Consider the following 24,262-nt stretch of genomic DNA (forward strand, 5'->3'; position numbering starts at 1 on the left):
GTTTACCAAGTAAAACATAAACGAGATTGTTGCGTTCAAATGTCTACTAAGTAGATCAATAGTAAGAATGTTGTGTTCAAGTGTTTACCAAGCAAAACATAAACAGGAGTGTTGCGTTCAAATGTCTATTAAGTACATGAATAGTAAGAATGTTGTGTTCAAGTGTTTACCAAGTAAAACATAAACGAGAGTGTTGCATTCAAATGTCTACTAAGTACATCAATAGTAAGGATGGTGTGTTCAAGTGTTTACCAAGTAAAATAATAGTGTTGCATTAAAATGTCTACTAAGTACATTAAAAGTAAGAATGTTGTGTTCAAGTGTTTACCAAGTAAAACATAAACAAGAGTGTTGCATTCAAATGTCTACTAAGTAGATCAATAGTAAGAATGTTGCGTTCAAGTGTTTACCAAGTAAAACATTAACGAGATTGTTGTGTTCAAATGTCTATTAAGTACATCAATACTAAGAATGTTGTGTTCAAGTGTTTACCAAGCAAAACAAACAGGAGTGTTGCGTTCAAATGTCTACTAAGTACATCAATAGTAAGAATGTTGTGTTCAAGTGTTTACCATGTAAAATAATAGTGTGAGTGTTGCGTTCATATGTCTATTAAGTACATCAATAGTAAGGATGGTGTGTTTAAGTGTTTACCAAGTAAAATAATAGTGTTGCATTCAAATGTCTACTAAGTACATTAAAAGTAAGAATGTTGTGTTCAAGTGTTTACCAAGTAAAACATTAACAAGATTGTTGCGTTCAAATGTCTATTAAGTACATCAATAGTAAAAATGTTGCGTTCAAGTGTTTACCAAGTAAAACAATAACGAGAGTGTTGCGTTCAAATGTTTACTAAGTACATCAATAGTAAGAATGTTGTGTTCAAGTGTTTATCAAGTAAAATAATAGTGGGAGTGTTGCATTCAAATGTCTACTAAGTACATCAATAGTAAGGATGGTGTGTTCAAGTGTTTATCAAGTAAAATAATAGTGGGAGTGTTGCATTCAAATGTCTACTAAGTACATCAATAGTAAGGATGGTGTGTTCAAGTGTTTACCAAGTAAAATAATAGTGTTGCATTCAAATGTCTACTAAGTACATTAAAAGTAAGAATGTTGTGTTCAAGTGTTTACCAAGTAAAACATAAACGAGATTGTTGCATTCAAATGTCTACTAAGTAGATCAATAGTAAGAATGTTGCATTCAAGTGTTTACCAAGTAAAACATTAACGAGATTGTTGTGTTCAAATGTCTATTAAGTACATCAATACTAAGAATGTTGTGTTCAAGTGTTTACCAAGCAAAACATAAACAGGAGTGTTGCGTTCAAATGTCTATTAAGTACATCAATAGTAAGAATGTTGTGTTCAAGTGTTTACCAAGTAAAACATAAACGAGAGTGTTGCGTTCAAATGTTTACTAAGTACATCAATAGTAAGAATGTTGTGTTCAAGTGTTTAACAAGTAAAATAGTGGGAGTGTTGCATTCAAATGTCTACTAAGTACATCAATAGTAAGAATGTTGTGTTCAAGTGTTTACCAAGTAAAATAATAGTGTGAGTGTTGCGTTCATATGTCTATTAGTACATCAATAGTAAGGATGGTGTGTTTAAGTGTTTACCACGTAAAATAATAGTGTTGCATTCAAATGTCTACTAAGTACATTAAAAGTAAGAATGTTGTGTTCAAGTGTTTACCAAGTAAAACTTAACGAGAGCGTTGCATTCAAATGTCTACTAAGTAGATCAATAGTAAGAATGTTGCGTTCAAGTGTTTACCAAGTAAAACATTAACGAGATTGTTGTGTTCAAATGTCTATTAAGTACATCAATACTAAGAATGTTGTGTTCAAGTGTTTACCAAGCAAAACATAAACAGGAGTGTTGCGTTCAAATGTCTATTAAGTATATCAATAGTAAGAATGTTGTGTTCAAGTGTTTACCATGTAAAATAATAGTGTGAGTGTTGCGTTCATATGTCTATTAAGTACATCAATAGTAAGGATGGTGTGTTTAAGTGTTTACCAAGTAAAATAATAGTGTGAGTGTTGCGTTCAAATGTATATTAAGTACATCAATAGTAAGAATGTTGTGTTCAAGTGTTTACCACGTAAAATAATAGTGTGAGTGTTGCGTTCAAATGTCTATTAAGTACATCAATAGTAAGAATGTTGTGTTCATGTGTTTACCATGTAAAATAATAGTTTGAGTGTTGCGTTCATATGTCTATTCAGTACATCAATAGTAAGGATGGCGTGTTTAAGTGTTTACCAAGTAAAATAATAGTGTTGCATTCAAATGTCTACTAAGTACATTAAAAGTAAGAATGTTGCGTTCAAGTGTTTACCAAGTAAAACATAAACGAGAGATATGATGTTCATGCACGGTTCATTTTATGCACCAGTAAAAAAACATGGTAACACTTTAGTGCGGGGAACATATTCACCATTAATTAGTTGCTTATTAACATGCAAATTAGTAACATATTGGCTATTAACTAGTCATTATTAAGTAATTATTAATGCCTTATTCGGCATGGCCTTATTATAACCCTAACCCTCTAACACTGACCCTAACAAATAACTCTAAATTAAGTCTTTATTACTTAGAATATGTTCCCCTAGTGTCCAAATAACACTAAATGAAGTCTTTGTTACTTAGAATATGTTCCCCATACTAAAGTGTTACCAAAAACATATAACTTGAATTTGAAAAAAAATAACATTTTATTTTTCACTAAAGAAGTGTTCGGTGAATGCGCATATGAAACTGGTGGGGTTCGCTACCTCCAACAAGGTTAAGAACCACTGTTCTAGCTGAAAGTTTAAGGCTTGTTTGACTCTAAGACTTTCTTTGGGATTCATTCTGTAGCTCAATTCAGGTTCTAGTGCCGACATCTGCAGTCTATGAAGAGGTTCACATGTTCTTTATTAAAATCTATGTCTTAGGTTTTTGAGTGCAAGATGATTAGGAATGTCGAACGCCCCAGTTAGACTGCAGGTGCCTGTAAGTAAGAACCGGGCTTATTGGTATAGGTATTAGAAGGTTTCTTGTTCCGTCTGAGTCCTACCGCACAGGGTCTCCCGAAACTCGGAGGTGAGCTTCTCGATAACGCCGTAGGTCTGCACGTAGAAGACGTGGTCATCCAACGGTAAGCTGGCCATCTGCCTCAGAGACGCCATGTCGGCGCGGTCCACCCCGACCGCGTAGATCTGGATGCCCGCAGCCCGGGCGGTGGCGGATACTTCCTCCACGTGGTCCTGAGGTCTCCCGTCCGTCACAATAATGGCCACTTTGGCGATGTTCCTCGAGCGAGGCCGGGCTCCGGACTGCTCGATGAAGGCTTTGTTCAACGCCGTCCTGATGGCCAAACCTGTCATAGTGCCTGCCGCCAGGGGCTCGATCCGAGAGATGGCCTTCTTCATGTCGGCTTTGTTGAAGTGGTCCTTGAGCAGGAACTCGATCTTGACCGTGCTGGCGTAGTTGACCACCGCTACTCTTGTGGCGTCCGAGCCCACGACCAACGTGTCCACCATGTCCGCCAGGAATATCTTGACCTTCTCGAAATCGCTCGGACGAATGCTGCGCGAGCTGTCGATAATAAAGACCAGGTCCAAGGGCCGGCTCCTGCACTGAGAGTCTGTCTCTGGTGATCAACATGGCAGCGTTAATGGAACCCTTTGACTCTTTGACCAAGTAAGAAGACTTGTTAGAGATGCACAGAGAACTTTTAGGCTTTGTGCATCGTCTCCAGAAAATGGTCAAAGGATGTTTGATCACATTGGTCTTATCTTTTCATCACAGGCGTGTGAATGAAAAGGACGCCACACAAGAGAAGACATAACAACACCTAACAAAGGACTTGGGAGTGGTTGTCCACTCGTCACTTACACTTGACAAAGTTTGCACACAAATCTGCGTGCAAACTTTCATTCTAAATGCAACTCTTATCTTTAAGAGATATTTTATCACTCAACTTCCATTGCAAGGCATTAGTGCTCTTTCATTGGAAGACACCAAATTGTACAAAAAACAAGTGTTGCATTTATTGTTGTGTTGAGCAAACATGCAAGTTTGAATCATCAGTTATTGCAGACCAACACTGGACATTTACAACAGAATGGTTCAGTGTGTCTGAGAAAAGACTGGTGTCATATTTTGGGAGTAAAATATTGGTGTGCACTTCAGTCATTTGGAGGCCCTAAGCAACCTTAGACATTGGGGCCAATTCACATAACAAAAACAACACGGTCATTTATCATGGCTGCATATTAAAGCTTAGCAATGACTACGTATTTTCCGGACCATAAGGCGCGCTTAAAATCTTTTTTTTTCCCTCAAAACTCGACGGTGCGTCCTATACCCCGGTGCGCCTGATAACACTGAGTGATATCCATCCTGTAATGGCGCCCCATAATACACCTGCTGTGATCCTGTTTTTATTAATTCTATTTTAATTATTTATTTTTTATCGTGTTCTGTTTGTGTTGTGTTGTGTTTGCTCGGTACTCGTTTTATCTTTTAACCTGTGCATTGTACAGCACTTTGGCTACCCCTGTGGTAAATTTTAAATGTGCTTTATAAATAAAGTTGATTTGATTTGATTTGATAAGGAATACGTTTGGTTGAGCTTACCCACCTCAAAGCTATTTTATTTGGTACATGGTGTAATGATAAGTGCGACCAGTAGATGGCAGTCAAACATAACATATATGTGTAGACTGCAATATGTCCCAAGTAAACAACACCAACATTTTAAATGTTCCATTGAAAATACAGAACATTGCACACGGCGCTCAAAAATCTATCAAAATGTTTTAGTACGACTTTGGTAAGCTATGAAGCCACACCACTTGATGGGATTGTTGGCGCATTAAACATAGGAGTATTATTATGGTGTGTGTATAAGGTAAGACATATTATCTGGCGTTTTGTTTCGCAATATTATGCAAAAGCAACTTTTCTTAACTTCTGGTACCTGCTGATCTGTATTTGGGATCTTCATAAATCCCTGAAAAATTGCGTCCGCCTTTGTAGTCCGTGCCGACACCATAGTCGATAAGCTTCTTATTTTTCTCTATCTTCTTTATATGGGACATTCATCCTCCGCTGTTGCCATTTCTAATATAAAGTAGTGTACAGTTCTTACTTATATCTGTCAGTAAACTCGCCATGAAAGCGCTAAAACATACCGGTGTAGTGAGTTTACATTATTCACCCAAGGAACTTCAGTTATTAGAGAGTTACGGTCGGACGGTTTTTCACGGGACACATTTACGGCGTTGTTGTTGCTTCCGGATGAGGAGATGCTGCTCCGTTATTGATTTAAGTAAAAGTCTAAATGTCATTAAAACAGTTAGCTCCATCTTTTGACACTTCTTCCACTCCCGTCCTTGCACGCTACACCGCTACAACAAAGATGGTGGGGAGAAAACGCTGCCAAAGGTGAGACACGTAAATAAGACGCATCCTGAAGCGACTGTCAGAAAGCGGCTTGAAGATGATCTGTAAAACATCATCTATGCAACATTTTGACCAAAGAACGGTTATAACGGTGCGCTTAATATATGATAAAAGATCAAAAATACACCATTCATCGGCAGTGCGCCTTATAATGCGGTGCGCCCTATGATCCGGAAAATACGGTATACTAGGGATGGGTATCTATTCATTTGAATCGTTATGGTACCAATACCTGGTACCAGGATAATCGATACCGGCGCGTTTGCATGTCTTCCAAATGTGTTCAAAATGTAGTGAAGTGAATTATATTTACATAACACTTTTCTATAGAGACTCAAAGCGCTTCACAAAGTGAAACCTACTATCTACATCTTTAAGCTACATTTAAACCAGTGTGGGTTGTTGCACTGGGTGAAGGTGGGTAAAGTGTCTTGCCCAAGGACACAACGGCAGTGAGTAGGATGGCAGAATCGGGGATCGAACCTGGAACCGTCAAGTTGCTGGCACGGCTGCTCTACCAACCGAGCCATAGTACATTTATTATCAATTTAACAGAGCCGACAATGATAAATGCATTGTCCAGTTGTTCTATCTTGTTTTCTTACACTTCTGTGTCTCATTTGCAAGTATTATATAGTAGGCTTTACATGCAGTTGCAATTTCAAGACAATAGATGGCACTAGTGTATAGACCACGTCAGGCCTGGGCAATTTTTTTGACTCGGGGGGCCAAATTTAGAGAAAAAAACGTGTCCTTTTTAGGAACACTAATACAAAAACTCACAATAATGTCTGATTGAATGCTAAAAATGTTATAACAGACCGCCTTAAAAAACGGAATAGAATATTTTACTTTTTTTTAACTGAATGAGACACCCAGAATGTAAATGAAAATAAAGAATGTGGGATTTACAATATTAACTATGAACGATAAAACACGGAATATTGACGACATATGAACATCACCCCCCCTCTCGATCGACATATTTTAATATACTTTGTATAGTTCAAGACTTACGGTCATTAGAAAACATCACTGCACATCATAATGGCAGCTACAGTTTCCATTTCAAAGATCTAAAAAAATTATTTGGGAATGTCCGGCGGACCAGATTGAAAAGCTTAATGGGTCGCTTGCGTCCCCCGGATCTTAATTTTCCCGGGTCTGGGTTACGTTGTGTTGTCGTAGCCAAAAGCGGTCTTTGAAAGTTCCAGTCTTTTTTTTTTTGTTAAACCCTAAAAAGTGTTAATACGGTAAGTATTGCACACAAACAATTCATTACCAAAATTTGGAGATGTTAAAAATCACCATGCAGAATTGCAAATAATAATCAGTAGTATGTCTATGGCAAATCCCATGTAGATTAGCATCGAGCTAGCTTACTTTGCGTGTTTTCTATCCGCATACTTTTTTCGTTGGCATGGAAAATTGCAACATAACCTAGAGGCAGTCCACTGAGTCCGCTCTGAGTGATTTTTTCCCAGCAAAGATTTTTCAACTGGACTTGACGTCATGTGCAACAAAGGTATCGAAATATGGCACCTTTTGATTCTACCTGAATCCATACCTACAGAATTTAGTCCGTGCCTATAAGAGTTCCGAATTTGGTACCCATCCCTCATCATGACTACAATAATTACATTTAACTGCGTGTATTAATTAAATAAACCACATTATGTAACAAGATGGTAGCAACCAAACAAGCTAATGCCTGTTGCTAGCTGACACACAAAACAAGGAGGAAACCTGTCTGGTAATATTCTACCTGTCTCCACAGGACTGACGGTGGTCATGGGGTCGCTTGTGGTACTGACCGGCACTGGAGCGGTGGTCTCAACGGCAGGCACCGCCGTGGTGGTCACCACTGGCTTGGGGGTTGTAGTAGTCGGTGGCAAGGTCGGTTGTGTGGTTTGCCTCAGGGTGGGAGGTACAGTCGGAAGGTACACCACAGGCGTAGTCGCTACCGTGGGGTTGGATTTTGTCGGGCAAGGACCTTTTTTTGAGTGGTAAGGTAAGAGGCCATTGATTTTATGCTGGGGACGGTGCGCTACAGGACCTTTGTAAATGTGGGGTACCTGTGGTACCAGTGGGCCCTTGAATGTGTGCTGATAGGGCCACATGGGGGCTTGCGGGGGTCTGTGGTAAGTCACTGGAGGAGATAGAGGAAAAGGCGGATACACTACCGGTGGAGGGATCCTTGGTGGCTGGTAGTGGTAGTGATACCCTCCTCTATACGTGTAGTCACTTCTGTGAACTACAGGGCCACCAAAGAGGAGATCATTAGTAGGGGAAAGGTTGGTCAGAGGAGAGTTGACATGGTGAGCACTAAAGCCTTGTTTTCACCAAGTGGGACAGTTTGGTACGCTAAATTCTGACCTGTCTTGCATTTACATTTTGTGGTATAAAGCAAACTGTACTGTGGCCTGTCTAAATTGGGGCTTGTACTTGGAGCCCACCTAATTTTAAGAGTGTAAAATACCGAATTTGACATGATCACAATAGGAGCCAGCGGTTATATTCTTATCAGGGGCGAGGAATCCGTTTGTGGTAACGTTTCATTTGAAGCACCCAGTCCCTCATTAATTAAACATTTTACATGCGCTTCTAACCGAAAAAAGGATTGTGGGGTCCTACCTGTCCTGTATATTAGACCCAACAGAACAGAACCGTACTCTTTGGTAAAATGTCAACGTCAGAACCCAACATTGATTTAATGTCGTCAAAAAGCATGTTGTTTCAACGTTGTGTTTGTGTTGTAGAATATTGTTTGGGAAATTACCAAAAGTCAACGGTCAAAGCAACGTAAGACCCCGACATCGATTAAACGTCATCAAAAAGCATGTTGTTTCAACGTTAGGTTTGTGACGTAGTATATTGGTTGGAAAATGACCAAAACTCAACGGTCAAATCAACGTCAGAGCCCGACATTGATTAAACGTCGGCAAAAAGCATGTTGTTTCAACGTTGCATTTATGTTGTAGAATATTGGTTGGAAAATGACCAAAAGTCAATGGTCAAATCAATGTCAGAACCCAACATTGATTAAACATTGTCAAAAAGCATGGTTTCAACATATTTGTGAGGTAGAATATTGGTTGGAAAATGACCAAAATTAAAATCGTCAAATCAAAGTCAGAACCCAACATTGATTTAACGTCGTCAAAAAGCATGTTGTTTCTACGATGCGTTTGTGTTGTAGAATATTGGTTGGGAAATGTCCAAAAGTCAACGGTCAAATCAACGTCAGAACCCAACATTGATTTAACGTCGTCAAAAAGCATGTTGTTCCAACATTGTGTTTGTGTTGTAGAATATTGTTTGGGAAATTACCAAAAGTCAACGGTCAAAGCAACGTAAGACCCCGACATCGATTAAACGTCATCAAAAAGCATGTTGTTTCAACGTTAGGTTTGTGACGTAGTATATTGGTTGGAAAATGACCAAAAGTCAACGGTCAAATCAACGTCAGAGCCCGACATTGATTAGTCATCAAATAGCATGTTCTTTCAACGTTGCATTTATGTTGTAAAATATTGGTTGGAAAATGACCAAAAGTCAATGGTCAAATCAATGTCAGAACCCAACATTGATTTAACGTCGTCAAAAAGCATGTTGTTTCAACATATTTGTGATGTAGAATATTGGTTGGAAAATGACCAAAATTAAATGGTCAAATCAACGTCAGAACCCAACATTGATTAAATGTTGTCAAAAAGCATGTTGTTTCAACGTTGTATTTGTGATGTAGAATATTGGTTGGGAAATTACCAAAATTCACTGGTCAAATCAATGTCAGACCCCAACATTGATTAAACGTCGGCATAAAGCATGTTGTTTCAACGTTAGGTTTGTGACGTAGTATATTGGTTGGAAAATGACCAAAATTCAACGGTCAAATCAACGTCAGAACCCGACATTGATTAAACGTCGCCAAAAAGCATGTTGTTTCAACGTTGTGTTTGTGTTGTAGAATATTGGTTGGGAAATGACCAAAAGTCAACGGTCAAATCAACGTCAGAGCCCGACATTGATTAGTTGTCAAATAGCATGTTGTTTCAATGTTGTATTTGTGCTGTAGAATATTGGTTGGAAAATGACCAAAAGTCAATGGTCAAATCAATGTCAGAACCCAACATTGAATAAACGTTGTCAAAAAGCATGTTGTTTCAACGTTGTATTTGTGTTGTAGCATATTGGTTGGGAAATTACCAAAAGTCAATGGTCAAATCAATGTCAGAACCCAACATTGATTAAACGTTGTCAAAAAGCATGGTTTCAACATATTTGTGATGTAGGATATTGGTTGGAAAATGACCACAATGTAACGGCAAAATCAACGTCAGAACCCAACATTGATTAAACGTTGCCAAAAAGCATGTTGTTTCAACGTTGTATTTGTGTTGTAGAATATTAGTTGGGAAATGACCAAAAGTTAATGGTCAAATCAACGTCAGAAACCAACATTGATTAAACATCGGCAAAAAGCATGTTGCTTCAACGTTAGGTTTGAGTTGCTCGACGTCAGGACCTAATTCAACAACTTCTCAACGTTGTTTTAATGTTGTTTTAAAACTTGACATATTTATAATCATATTTAGGCGTATATTGACAGGTTATGATTTTGGGACAAAATCAAAAGTCAATGGTCAAATCAATGTCAGAACCCGACATTGATTAAACGTCGTCAAAAAGCATGTTGTTTCAAAGTATTTGTGTTGTAGAATATTGGTTGGAAAATGACCAAAAGTCAACGGTCAAATCAACGTCAGATCCCGACATTGATTAAACGTCGGCAAAAAGCATGTTGTTTCAACGTTGCATTTGTGTTGTAGAATATTGGTTGGAAAATGACCAAAATTCAATGGTCAAATCAACGTCAGAACCCAACATTGATTAAATGTTGTCATAAAGTATGTTGTTTCAATGTTGTGTTTGTGTTGTACAATATTGGTTGGAAAATGACCAAAAGTCAACGGTCAAATCAATGTCAGAACCCGACATTGATTAAACGTCGTCAAAAAGCATGTTGTTTCAAAGTATTTGTGTTGTAGAATATTGGTTGGAAAATGACCAAAAGTCAACGGTCAAATAAACGTCAGATCCCGACATTGATTAAACGTCGGCAAAAAGCATGTTGTTTCAACGTTGCATTTGTGTTGTAGAATATTGGTTGGAAAATGACCAAAATTCAATGGTCAAATCAATGTCAAAACCCAACATTGATTAAATGTTGTCATAAAGTATGTTGTTTCAATGTTGTGTTTGTGTTGTACAATATTGGTTGGAAAATGACCAAAAGTCAACGGTCAAATCAATGTCAGAACCCGACATTGATTAAACGTCGTCAAAAAGCATGTTGTTTCAAAGTATTTGTGTTGTAGAATATTGGTTGGGAAATTACCAAAAGTCAATGGTCAAATCAACGTCAGAACCCAACATTGATTAAATGTTGTCAAAAAGCATGTTGTTTCAATGTTGTATTTGTGATGTAGAATATTGGTTGAGAAATGACCAAAATTCAATGGTCAAATCAATGTCAGACCCCAACATTGATTAAACGTCGGCATAAAGCATGTTGTATTTCTGTTGTACAATATTGGTTGGGAAATTACCACAATGTAACGGCAAAATCAACGTCAGGACACAACATTGATTAAACGTTGTCAAAAAGCATGTTGTTTCAACGTTGTATTTGTGTTGTAGCAAATTAGTTGGGAAATTACCAAAATTTAATGGTCAAATCAACGTCAGAAACCAACATTGATTAAACATCGGCAGAAAGCATATTGCTTCAACGTTAGGTTTGAGTTGTAGAATATTGGTTGGAAAATGATCAAAATTCAATGGTCAAATCAACGTCAGAACCCAACATTGATTAAATGTTGTCAAAAAGCATGTTGTTTCAATGTTGTATTTGTGTTGTAGAATATTGGTTGGAAACAGACCAAAATTAAATGGTAAAATCAACGTCAGAACCCAACATTGATTAAATGTTTTCAAAAACAACGTTGTTTCAACGTTGTATTTGTGATGTAGAATATTGGTTGGGAAATGACCAAAATTCAATGGTAAAATCAACGTCAGAACCCGACATTGATTAAACGTCGTCGAAAAGCATGTTGTTTCAACGTTAGGTTTGAGTTGCTTGACGTCAGGACCTAATTCAACAACTTCTCAACGTTGTTTTAATGTTGTTTTAAAACTTTACATATTTATAATCATATTTAGGCGTATATTGACAGGTTATGATTTTGGGACAAAATCAAAAGTCAACGGTCAAATCAATGTCAGAACCCGACATTGATTAAATGTTGTCATAAAGTATGTTGTTTCAATGTTGTATTTGTGTTTTAGAATATTGGTTGGAAAATGACCAAAAGTCAACAGTCAAATCAATGTCAAAAACCAAAATTGATTAAACATCGGCAAAAAGCATGTTGCTTCAATGTTAGGTTTGAGTTGTAGAATATTGGTTGGAAAATTACCAAAATTCAATGGTCAAATCAATGTCAGAACTCAACATTGATTAAACGTCGTCAAAAAGTATGTTGTTTCAACGTTGTATTTGTGATGTAGAATATTGGTTGGAAAATGACCAATATTAAATGGTTAAAACAACGTCAGAACCCAACATTGATTAAATGTTGTCAAAAAGCATGTTGTTTCAACGTTGTATTTGTGATGTAGAATATTGGTTGGGAAATTACCAAAATTCACTGGTCAAATCAATGTCAGACCCCAACATTGATTAAACGTCGGCATAAAGCATGTTGTTTCAACGTTGTATTTCTGTTGTAGAATATTGGTTGGGAAATGACCACAATACAACGGCAAAATCAACGTCAGGACCCAACATTGATTAAACGTCGTCAAAAAGCATTGTTGTTTCAACGTTGTATTCGTGTTGTAGAATATTGGTTGGAAAATGACCAAAAGTCAATGGTCAAATCAATGTCAGAACTCAAGCATTGATTAAACGTCGGCTAAAAGCATGTTGTTTCAACATTGTATTTGTGTCGTAGAATATTGGTTGGAAAATGACCAAAATTCAATGGTCAAATCAACGTCAAAACCCAACATTGATTTAACTTCGTCAAAAAGCATGTTGTTTCAACGTTGTATTTGTGTTGTAGAATATTGGTTGGAAAATGACCAAAATTCAATGGTCAAATCAACGTCAGAACCCAATATTGATTTAACGTCGCCAAAAAGCATGTTGTTTCAATGTTGTGTTTGTGTTGTAGAATATTGGTTGGGAAATGACCATAAGTCAACGGTCAAAGCAACGTTAGACCCCGACATTGATTAGTCGTCAAATAGCATGTTGTTTGAACGTTGTATTTGTGTTGTAGAATATTGGTTGGAAAATGACCAAAATTCAATGGTCAAATCAACGTCAGATCCCGACATTGATTAAACGTCGGCAAAAAGCATGTTGTTTCAACGTTGCATTTGTGTTGTAGAATATTGGTTGGGAAATGACAACAATGCAACGGTAAAATCAACGTCAGGACACAACATTGATTAAACGTCGTCAAAAAACATGTTGTTTCAACGTTGTGTTTGTGTTGTAGAATATCGGTTGGGAAATAACCAAAAGTCAATAGTCAAATCAACGTCAGAACCCGACATTGATTAAACGTCGTCAAAAAGCATGTTGTTTCAACGTTAGGTTTGAGTTGCTCGACGTCAGGACCTAATTCAACAACTTCTCAACGATGTTTTAATGTTTTAAAACTTGACATATTTATAATCATATTTAGGCCTATATTGACAGGTTATGATTTTGGGACATTTTACAATGAACATTTTTACAACCTTGAGTGAATCGAACTGTTTGGTGTAATCCTGTCCTCAAACTTGAAGCCATGTTTCCGTTTAGCTCACATTTGAACCAATACCAAAACGATACCAAAAAAAGTGCGATAATACAAAATTGATATTTCGGTGCCTTTTAGTGTAAAAATGCGTACCAAAGTGGACCAAAGGGTTCTATTTGCTGAAAACAAGGCTTTAGTAACATGTAATGACATATATGACATACAGTACTGTGCAAAAGTTTTAGGTCACCACTATGACTTTTTCAGCAAACATGTTGGTAATGCCTTGCTAAAGGTGGCCTAAGACTTTTTCATTGGCGACCATTAGTTGGAATAAGGAGTGTACAAGATGTTGTTTGCATCAAGTCCAAATGTGGCTGTCCAGTGAAAAGCACATACTGTGCAGATACTGTTAAGTAAATTTATTTTGTTTTAGTTGGAAAAAATCACACAATTGGGAGATATGCCTTTCATTGGACTGGCAGGAAAAGTAGATGTCATGCCGTGCACAAGTCATACTTCTTACAGTCATGGTTTAACATCAGTGATCTAATCTTCCATGAAGATATACTAACAAAACATCAAGTATGAAAGTGGAACCAGTTTTTAAAGTAACGTATACAAAGGACTTCACTTTTATCATTTTATGCTACATTATATATATATATATATATATATATATATATATATATATATATATATATATATATATATATATAATTATATATATATATATATATATATATATGAAAATACTGCACTTTTAATACCAACATGTATTCATTATATGATGCTGATACTGTACAGTCATGTGAACAAAAGTTATAATTCATTTTCAGACTTTTACAGTATTGTATAGGACAGTAAGATTCCAGACACAAATGTATAGTAGAGTATAGTACAGTATGGTCGAATAAAGTATGGTTTGAGATGCATTTGTAGTGTTGTAAGATTTTAGACACATGTATAGTGTAGTGTATATAGTACAGTAAGTTTCTAGGCAAATACTATCGTGGAGTATAGTATTGTAAAGTTGGCTTTGGGATACATTTAAAGTATACTAAGATTTTAGCCACATGTATAGTATAGTGTAGTATATAGTACAATCAGATTTTAGGCCATATTTATACTATTATGTAGTATAGTACAACAAGATACAATAAGATTTTAGGCAATATTTATTGTGTAGTGTAGTATAATGTAGGACAGTAAGGTTTCAGCGGCATATAGAATATTATAGTAAGATTATTGACACATGTATAGTATAGTATGATTTTATACACATGTATAGTATAGTATAGTATAGTAGTCTAGTCTAGTATAGTATAATATGATTGTAGACATGTATGGTATGGTATAGTATAGTATAGTATGATTTTAGACACATGTATGGTATAGTATAGTATAGTATATTGTGATTTTAAACACAGTACAGTATAGTATGATTTTAGACACAGTATAGTATAGTATAATATAGTATATTATGATTTTAGACACATGTATAGTATAGCATAGTATAGTGTAATATGATTTTAGACATGTATAGTATAGTATAAAATGATTATTGACACATTTATAGTATAGTATAACATGATTATAGACACATGTATTGTATAGTATAGTATGATTTTAGACACATGTATAGTATAGTATAGTATGATTTTAGACACATATATAGTATAGTATAGTATGATTATAGACACATGTATAGTATAGTATAATACAGTATGCTTTTAGACACATATATAGTATAGTATGATTTTAGACACATGTATAGTATAGTAGGATTTTAGACATGTATAGTATAGTATAGAATAGTATTGTATAATATGATTTTAGACACATGTATAGTATAGTATAGTATGATTTTAGACACATATATAGTATAGTATAGTATGATTATAGACACATGTATAGTCTAGTCTAGTATAGTATGATTTTAGACACATGTATAGTATAGTATAGTATGATTTTAGACACATGTATAGTATAGTAGGATTTTAGACATGTATAGTATAGTATAGAATAGTATTGTATAATATGATTATAGAAACATGTATAGTATAGTATGATTTTAGAAACAGTAAAGTATAGTATGATTTTAGACACATGTATAGTATAGTATAGTATGATTTTAGACACATGTATAGTATAGTAGTCTAGTCTAGTATAGTATGATTTTAGACACATGTATGGTATAGTATAGTATAGTATGATTTTAGACACATGTATTGTATAGTATAGTAGTCTAGTCTGATCTAGTATAGTATGATTTTAGACACATGTATAGTATAGTATAGTATGATTTTAGACACATGTATAGTATAGTATGATTTTAGACACATGTATAGTATAGTATAGTATGATTTTAGACACATGTATTGTATAGTATAGTAGTCTAGTCTAATCTAGTATAGTATGATTATAGACATATGTATAGTATAGTATAGTATGATTTTAGAAACAGTATATTATAGTATGATTTTAGACACATGTATAGTATAGTATAGTATGATTTTAGACACATGTATAGTATAGTATAGTAGTCTAGTCTAGTATGATTTTAGACACATGTATAGTATAGTATGATTTTAGACACATGTATAGTATAGTATGATTTTAGACACATGTATAGTATAGTATAGTAGTCTAGTATAGTATAATTTTAGACACATGTATAGTATAGTATAGTATAGTATGATTTTAGACACATGTATAGTATAGTATAGTATTATTTTAAACTCAGTACAGTATAGTATAGTATGATTTTAGACACATGTATAGTATAGTAAAGTATGATTTTAGACACAGTATAGTATAGTATAATATGATTATAGACACATGTATAGTATAGTATAGTATGATTTTAGACACATGTATAGTATAGTATAATATGATTATAGACACATGTATTGTATAATATAGTATAGTATGATTTTAGACACATGTATAGTAAAGTATGATTCTAGACACAGTATAGTATAGTATCATATGATTATAGACACATGTATAGTATAGTATAGTATAGTACAGTACGATTTTAGACACATGTATAGTATAGGATAATATGATTTTAGACACATGAATAGTATAGTATAGAAGTCTAGTCTAGTCTAGTATGATTTTAGACACATGTATAGTATAGTATGATTTTAGTATAGTATAGTATGATTTTAGACACATGTATAGTATAGTATAGTATAGTATGATTTTAAACACAGTCCATATAGTATAGTATGATTTTAGACACATGTATAGTATAGTAAAGTATGATTTTAGACGCAGTATAGTATAGTATAATGTGATTATAGACACATGTATAGTATAGTATAGTATGATTTTAGACACATGTATAGTATAGTATAATATGATTATAGACACATGTATTGTATAATATAGTATAGTATGATTTTAGACACATGTATAGTATAGTAAAGTATGATTTTAGGCACAGTATAGTATAGTATGATTATAGACACATGTATAGTATAGTATTGTAGTATAGAATGATTTTAGACACATGTATAGTATAGGATAATATGATTTTAGATGCATGTATAGTATAGTGTATAGTACAGTAAGATTATAGGCAAATATTTATAGTATAGTAAGGTTTTAGATGTACAGTATATAGAATCGTAAGATTTCAGACACGTGTATAGTACAGTAAGATTGTAGGCACATGTTTATACTATAGCGTAATATAGTATAGTAAGGTTATAGAATAGTAAGATTTTATACACACATGTATAGTACAGTAATATTATAGGCAAATATTTATAGTATAGTGTATTAAAAGTACAGTAAGGTTTTAGAATCGTAAGATTTTATACACACATGTATAGTACAGTGTATAGTACAGTAAGATTTTAGGCACATATCTATAGTATAGTGTATTATAGTACAGTAAGTTTTTAGAATAGTAAGATTTTATACACACATATATAGTACAGAATATGTGTAGTATAGTACCAGTTTCAGACACATACAGTATAGTTTCAGCATCATAGTACAGTGAGAATACAGACTCATACAGTGTAGTATAGTAAGTTTGTGTACTGTAAAGCATTAAATAGATAAACATGGAATGGTATAGTAAAGTGTCACAGACTTGTAATTTATATTTATATAGCGCTTTTCTCTAGTGACTCAAAGCGCTTTTACATAGTGAAACCCAATATCTAAGTTACATTTAAACCAGTGTGGGTGGCACTGGGAGCAGGTGGGTAAAGTGTCTTGCCCAAGGACACAACGGCAGTGACTAGGATGGCGGAAGCGGGGATCGAGCCTGGAACCCTCAAGTTGCTGGCACGGCCACTCTACCAACAGAGCTACACCGCCCCACACTTCATATTGTATTAGGGAAATATCTAACATACTAATGAATATAATAATAATTTCAATAACAATTCCAAGTATTATGACTGAATCTGAATATGATATCCTCATATTTGAGTATGATAGTGTAATGCAGTGTTTTTCAACCTTTTTTGAGCCGAGGCACATTTTTTGCATTGAAAAAATGCGGAGGCACACCACCAGCAGAAATCATTAAAAAAACGAAACTCAGTTGACAGTAAAAAGTCATTGTCACAATTGTTGTATATGAATTTAAAGCATAACCAGGCATGCATCACTATAGCTCTTGTCTCAAAGTAGGTGTACTGTCACCAGCTGTCACGTCACGCCCTGACTTATTTGGACTTTTTTGCTGTTTTCCTGTATGTAGTGTTGTAGTTCTTGTCTTGCGCTCCTATTTTGGTGGCTTTTTCTCTTTTTTTTGGTATTTTCCTGTAGCAGTTTTCATGTCTTCCTTTTGAACCATATTTCCCGCATCTACTTTGTTTTAGCAGTCAAGAATATTTCAGTTGTTTTTATCCTTCTTTGTGGGGACATTGTTGATTGTCATGTCATGTTCGGATGTACATTGCGGACGCCGTCTTTGCTCCACAGTAAGTCTTTGCTGTCGTCCAGCATTCTGTTTTTGTTTACTTTGTAGCCAGTTCAGTTTTAGTTTCGTTCTGCATAGCCATCCCTAAGCTTCAATGCTTTTTCTTAACGGCACTCGCCTTTTGTTTATTTTCGGTTTAAGCATTAGATACCTTTTTACCTGCACGCTGCCTACCGCTGTTTCCGACATCTACAAAGCAATTAGCTACCGGCTGCCACCTACTGATATGGAAGAGTATTACACGGTTACTCTGCCGAGCTCTGGACAGCACCGACACTCAACAACAACACATCATTTGCAGACTATAATTACTGGTTTGCAAAAAATATTTTTAACCCGAATAGGTGAAATTAGATTAATATTTTCCTGTAGCAGTTTCATGTCTGTCTTGAGCGCTATTCCCCGCACCTGCTTTGTTTTAGCAATCAAGACTATTTCAGTTGTATTTATCTTTCTTTGTGGGAAGTTGTTGATTGTCATGTCATGTTTGGATGTACTTTGTGGACGCCGTCTGCTCCACATGCTGTAAGTCTTTGCTGTAGTCCAGCATTCTATTTTTGTTTACTTTTCAACCAGTTTAGTTTTGCATAGCCTTCCCTAAGCTTCAATGCTTTTTCTTAACGGCACTCGCCTTTTGTTTATTTTTGGTTTAAGCATTAGATACCTTTTTACCTGCACGCTGCCTACCGCTGTTTCCGACATCTACAAAGCAATTGCTTTGCTGCCACCTACTGATATGGAAGAGTATTACACGGTTACGCTACCGAGCTCTAGACAGCACCGACCATTCAACAACAACACATCATTTGCAGACTATAATTACTGGTTTGCAAAAAATATTTTTAACCCGAATAGGTGAAATTAGATTAGTATTTTCCTGTAGCAGTTTCATGTCTTTCTTGAGCGCTATTCCCCGCACCTGCTTTGTTTTAGCAATCAAGACTATTTCAGTTGTTTTTATCTTTCTTTGTGGGAAATTGTTGATAGTCATGTCATGTTTGGATGTACTTTGTGGACGCCGTCTGTTCCACATGCTGTAAGTCTTTGCTGTAGTCCAGCATTCTATTTTTGTTTACTTTTCAACCAGTTTAGTTTTGCATAGCCTTCCCTAAGCTTCAATGCTTTTTCTTAACGGCACTCGCCTTTTGTTTATTTTTGGTTTAAGCATTAGATACCGTTTTACCTGCACGCTGCCTACCGCTGTTTCCGACATCTACAAAGCAATTGCTTTGCTGCCACCTACTGATATGGAAGAGTATTACACGGTTACTCTGCCGAGCTCCAGACAGCTCCGACACTCAACAACAACACATCATTTGCAGACTATAATTACTGGTTTGCAAAAAATATTTTTAACCCAAATAGGTGAAATTAGATTAGTATTTTCCTGTAGCAGTTTCATGTCTTTCTTGAGCGCTATTCCCCGCACCTGCTTTGTTTTAGCAATCCAGACTATTTCAGTTGTTTTTATCTTTCTTTGTGGGAAGTTGTTGATTGTCATGTCATGTTTGGATGTACTTTGTGGATGCCGTCTGCTCCACATGCTGTAAGTCTTTGCTGTAGTCCAGCATTCTATTTTTGTTTACTTTTCAACCAGTTTAGTTTTGCATAGCCTTCCCTAAGCTTCAATGCTTTTTCTTAACGGCACTCGCCTTTTGTTTATTTTTGGTTTAAGCATTAGATACCTTTTTACCTGCACGCTGCCTACCGCTGTTTCCGACATCTACAAAGCAATTGCTTTGCTGCCACCTACTGATACGGAAGAGTATTACACGGTTACTCTGCCGAGCTCCAGACAGCTCCGACACTCAACAACAACACATCATTTGCAGACTATAATTACTGGTTTGCAAAAAATATTTTTAACCCGAATAGGTGAAATTAGATTAGTATTTTCCTGTAGCAGTTTCATGTCTGTCATGAGCGCTATTCCCCGCACCTGCTTTGTTTTAGCAATCAAGACTATTTAAGTTGTCGCTATCCGTCTTTGCAGGGATATTGTTGATTGTCATGTCATGTTTGGATGTACTTTGTGGACGTCGTCTGCTCCACATACTGTAAGTCTTTGCTGTCGTCCAGCATTCTATTTTTGTTTACTTTTCAACCAGTTTAGTTTTAGTTTCGTTCTGCATAGCCTTCCCTAAGCTTCAATGCTTTTTCTTAACGGCACTCGCCTTTTGTTTATTTTTGGTTTAAGCATTGGATACCTTTTTACCTGCACCCTGCCTACCGCTGTTTCCGACATCTACAAAGCAATTGCTTTGCTGCCACCTACTGATACGGAAGAGTATTACACGGTTACTCTGCCGAGCTCTAGACAGCACCGACACTCAACAACAAAAACATCATTTGCAGACTATAATTACTGGTTTGCAAAAAATATTTTTAACCTGAATAGGTGAAATTAGATTAGTATTTTCCTGTAGCAGTTTCATGTCTTTCTTGAGCGCTATTCCCCGCACTTGCTTTGTTTTAGCAATCAAGACTATTTCAGTTGTTTTTATATTTCTTTGTGGGAAGTTGTTGATTGTCATGTCATGTTTGGATGTACTTTGTGGACGCCGTCTGCTCCACATACTGTAAGTCTTTGCTGTCGTCCAGCATTCTATTTTTGTTTACTTTTCAACCAGTTTAGTTTTAGTTTCGTTCTGCATAGCCTTCCCTTAGCTTCAATGTTTTTCTTAACGGCACTCGCCTTTTGTTTATTTTTGGTTTAAGCATTAGATACCTTTTTACCTGCACGCTGACTACCGCTGTTTCCGACATCTACAAAGCAATTAGCTACCTGCTGCCACCTACTGATATGGAAGAGTATTACACGGTTACTCTAAACAACAACACATCATTTGCAGACTATAATTACTGGTTTGCAAAACATATTTTTAACCCAAATAGGTGAAATTACATAATCTCCCACGGCACAACAGACTGTATCTCTCGGCACACTAGTGTGCCGCGGCACAGTGGTTGAAAAACACTGCTGTAATGATAGTTCGAGTGCAATATTTTCAAAAATAATTTCCATCCGAGTCAAACTTGGGTCTCAGGCGCACGTACTTGCGAGGTCGAGGGTCCTGGTGGGCGCGTGTCCTTGGCCCCGGCTCTGTGCAAAGCTCCTGGCAGGTGACCCCTGGTAGGTGGCCAACACCTGCAGCAGCAGCAAGGGGGCGCTGCACGCCATGCTCCACACCCAGCACTTCATCATCCTCCTCTGTGGTCTAGTCTGGTCTGGTCTGGTCTGGCTGGCCACTGCTCCACATGTCTCTGCGCCACCTCCTCATATGAGGGGGCTGCGGCGCGACTACGTCACGGGTGTCACGTGACCTCCTCAGGGATGACGTGCAGGCTGAAAAGAGGGAGCTTGTCAAATAATATGTACACTTTGGAAGTTTGGAAGGAAGGAAGGAAGGGTGAACGTCGCGCCATTTTATACAACTTTTTTTTTTTTTTTACCGTCTATAAATTTAATTTATACAATTATCGTTTTATCAGACGTGCAAGCTGAAAATAATAAAATAATATGCACACTTTGGAAGGAAGGAAGGGTGAACGTCGCACCATTTTATACAACTTTTTTTTTTTTTTTTTTACCGTGTATAAATTTAATTTATACAATTATCGTTTTATCAGACGTGCAAGCTGAAAAGAGGGAGTTTGTCAAATAATACGCACACTTTGGAAGGAAAGGTGAAGGTCGCGCCATTTTATAAAACTTTTTTTTTTTTTTTTTTTTTTACCGTGTATAAATTTAATTTATACAATTATCGTTTTATCACGGGCGTGAAAGCTGAAAAGATGGAGCTTGTCAAATTATACGCACACTTTGGAAGGAAGGAAGGGTGAAGGTCGCGCCATTTTATAAAACTTTTTTTTTTTTACCGTGTATAAATTTAATTTATACAATTATCGTTTTTATCACGGAGTACTTACAAGCAGACACAGTGTGTGGACAAAAAAAGGGAGAACGGACGCATTTTGGGTTAAAAACTCACGATAAAGGTGAAGTTATAACACTAAAACGCCCTCAGGAAGAGGTGCTTTATTTTAAGACATGGCTAGCTAGCTAGCGGCTAACGTTTAGCCGCAGTCGGCAGTGTTTTAGCTACTTCTAAATCACTAATATTCGCCTCCATGGCGACGAATAAAGTAAGTTTCTTACAAGTATCATCCCTGCAGGACGAGGAATAGCTAAACATGCTTCACTACACACAGTAGCTCACCGGCGTCACAATGTAAACAAACGCCATTGATGGAACGACACCTAACATCCACTGTAATGATATTTTATTTCTTTATTTTTTTCTTCAGTCAGTGGTCAACACAATAAACAAAACAGTTGTACATTAATAAATTGAAAATGTTGCAGACCGCATGGGTTTAGGCTGAAGTTGAACACTTATTGCGCCTAACCCTATAAACAATGTCAAATACAAGATGAGCGCGTACAGGCGCGTATATAGTCGATACTACGATATTTTTCAGCATCACAAAATATTTTTTCGTTTTAAAAAAAATATATATATTATGTCTATAAACTCAGGAAATATGTCCCTGGACACATGAGGACTTTAAAAATATGACCAATGTATGATGCTGTAACTAATTGGTATCGGATCGATACCCAAATGTGTGGTATCATCCAAAACTAATGTAAAGTATCAAAACAACAGAAGAATAAGTGATTATTACATTTTAACAGAAGTGTAGATAGAACATGTTAAAAGAGAAAATAACCAAATATTAACAGTAAATGAACAAGTAGATTAATAATCCATTTCTACCGCTTGTCCTTAATGTTGACAAAATAATAGAATGGAAAATGACACAATATGTTACTGCATATGTCAGCAGACTAATTAAGAGCCTTTGTTTGTTTACTTACTACTAAAAGACAAGTTGTCTTGTATGTTCACTATTTTATTTAAGGACAAAATTGCAATAATAAACATATGTTTAATGTACCTTAAGATTTTTTCGTTAAAATAAATACAATAATGCCATTTTTTGTACTCACTATTATTTAGAAAAGTATCAAAATACATTTTGGTACCAAAAAATTGGTATCGGGACAACCCTATAAGGAACCTAGGCTCCCATAGTCTCAGTCCTATAGGCGCCTACTAGCAATAAGGCATTCAGTAGTTGGGAGGCCTTTATTCACACAAGTGCATTGTAACATTTTTACTCCATATAATACTTTAATGTGAAATATTGAGACAGTATTAACTGTCTTATCTTATGAGGGGTGAGGCGTTTATTAGTGAGGAGCCTTCCTTTGTGTAATGCGTTTTAATAATAACAATATATTTTATTTGTAAAAAGCACTTTACATTGACTAAACAACCTCAAAGTGCTACAGTGTATTAAAAAAAATAAAAAGATAATAAAAAAAATAAAAACTAGAACAGCCAAATAGCTAAAATTAGTATGCATATATCTAAAAAAAGACTTTTAAAAGAAAAAAAAGAAAAAAAAAAGGGGTTTTAAACCTTTTTTAAAAGCATTCACAGTCTGTGGTGCCCTCAGGTGGTCAGGGAGAGCGTTCCACAGACTGGGAGCGGCGCAGCAGAAAGCCCGGTCTCCCATTGTTCGTAGCTTTGTCCTCGGAGGTTGGCGCCTACTAGGAATAAGGCACTCAATAGTTGGGAGGCCTTTATTCCCACAAGTGCATTGTAACATTTTTACCCCATATAATATTTAATGTGAAATATTGAACCTGTAAGGGCACTAGGTTGGCACTCACGTGTCAGTATTAACTGTCTTATCTTATGAGGGGTGAGGCGTTTATTAGTGAGGAGCCTTCCTTTGTGTAATGCGTTTTAATAATAATAATATATTTTATTTGTAAAAAGCACTTTACATTGAGTAAACAACCTCAAAGTGTATAAAAAATAAAAAAAGATAATAAAAAATAAATACGAATAAAAACTAGAACAGCCAAATAGCTAAAACTAGTATGCATATATCTAAAAAAAAGACTTAAAAAAAAAAAAAAAAAAAAAGGTTTTTTAAGCCTTTTTTAAAATCA

At 35.9% G+C, this 24,262-nt stretch overlaps 1 protein-coding gene across 1 annotated transcript in view; it reads right to left on the reverse strand.

The window, feature by feature from the left end:
- Nucleotides 1–22,705, reverse strand: part of matn3a (matrilin 3a) — a 31,150-nt gene extending 8,445 nt beyond the window's left edge. Inside the window, exons 1-4 of the mRNA XM_061987378.2 lie at nt 22,394–22,705; nt 21,292–21,580; nt 7,229–7,717; nt 3,071–3,646 (exon numbers count right to left, since the gene is read on the reverse strand). Of these exons, the coding sequence (XP_061843362.2) occupies nt 3,071–3,646; nt 7,229–7,717; nt 21,292–21,439 (1,213 nt within the window). The 5' untranslated portion in view covers nt 21,440–21,580; nt 22,394–22,705. The remainder of the gene's footprint in view (nt 1–3,070; nt 3,647–7,228; nt 7,718–21,291; nt 21,581–22,393) is intronic.
- Between the last annotated feature and the right edge of the window lie 1,557 nt (nt 22,706–24,262).

Source organism: Nerophis lumbriciformis, linkage group LG26 (genome assembly GCF_033978685.3).
Source record: "Nerophis lumbriciformis linkage group LG26, RoL_Nlum_v2.1, whole genome shotgun sequence".
Classification (NCBI taxonomy): domain Eukaryota; kingdom Metazoa; phylum Chordata; class Actinopteri; order Syngnathiformes; family Syngnathidae; genus Nerophis; species Nerophis lumbriciformis.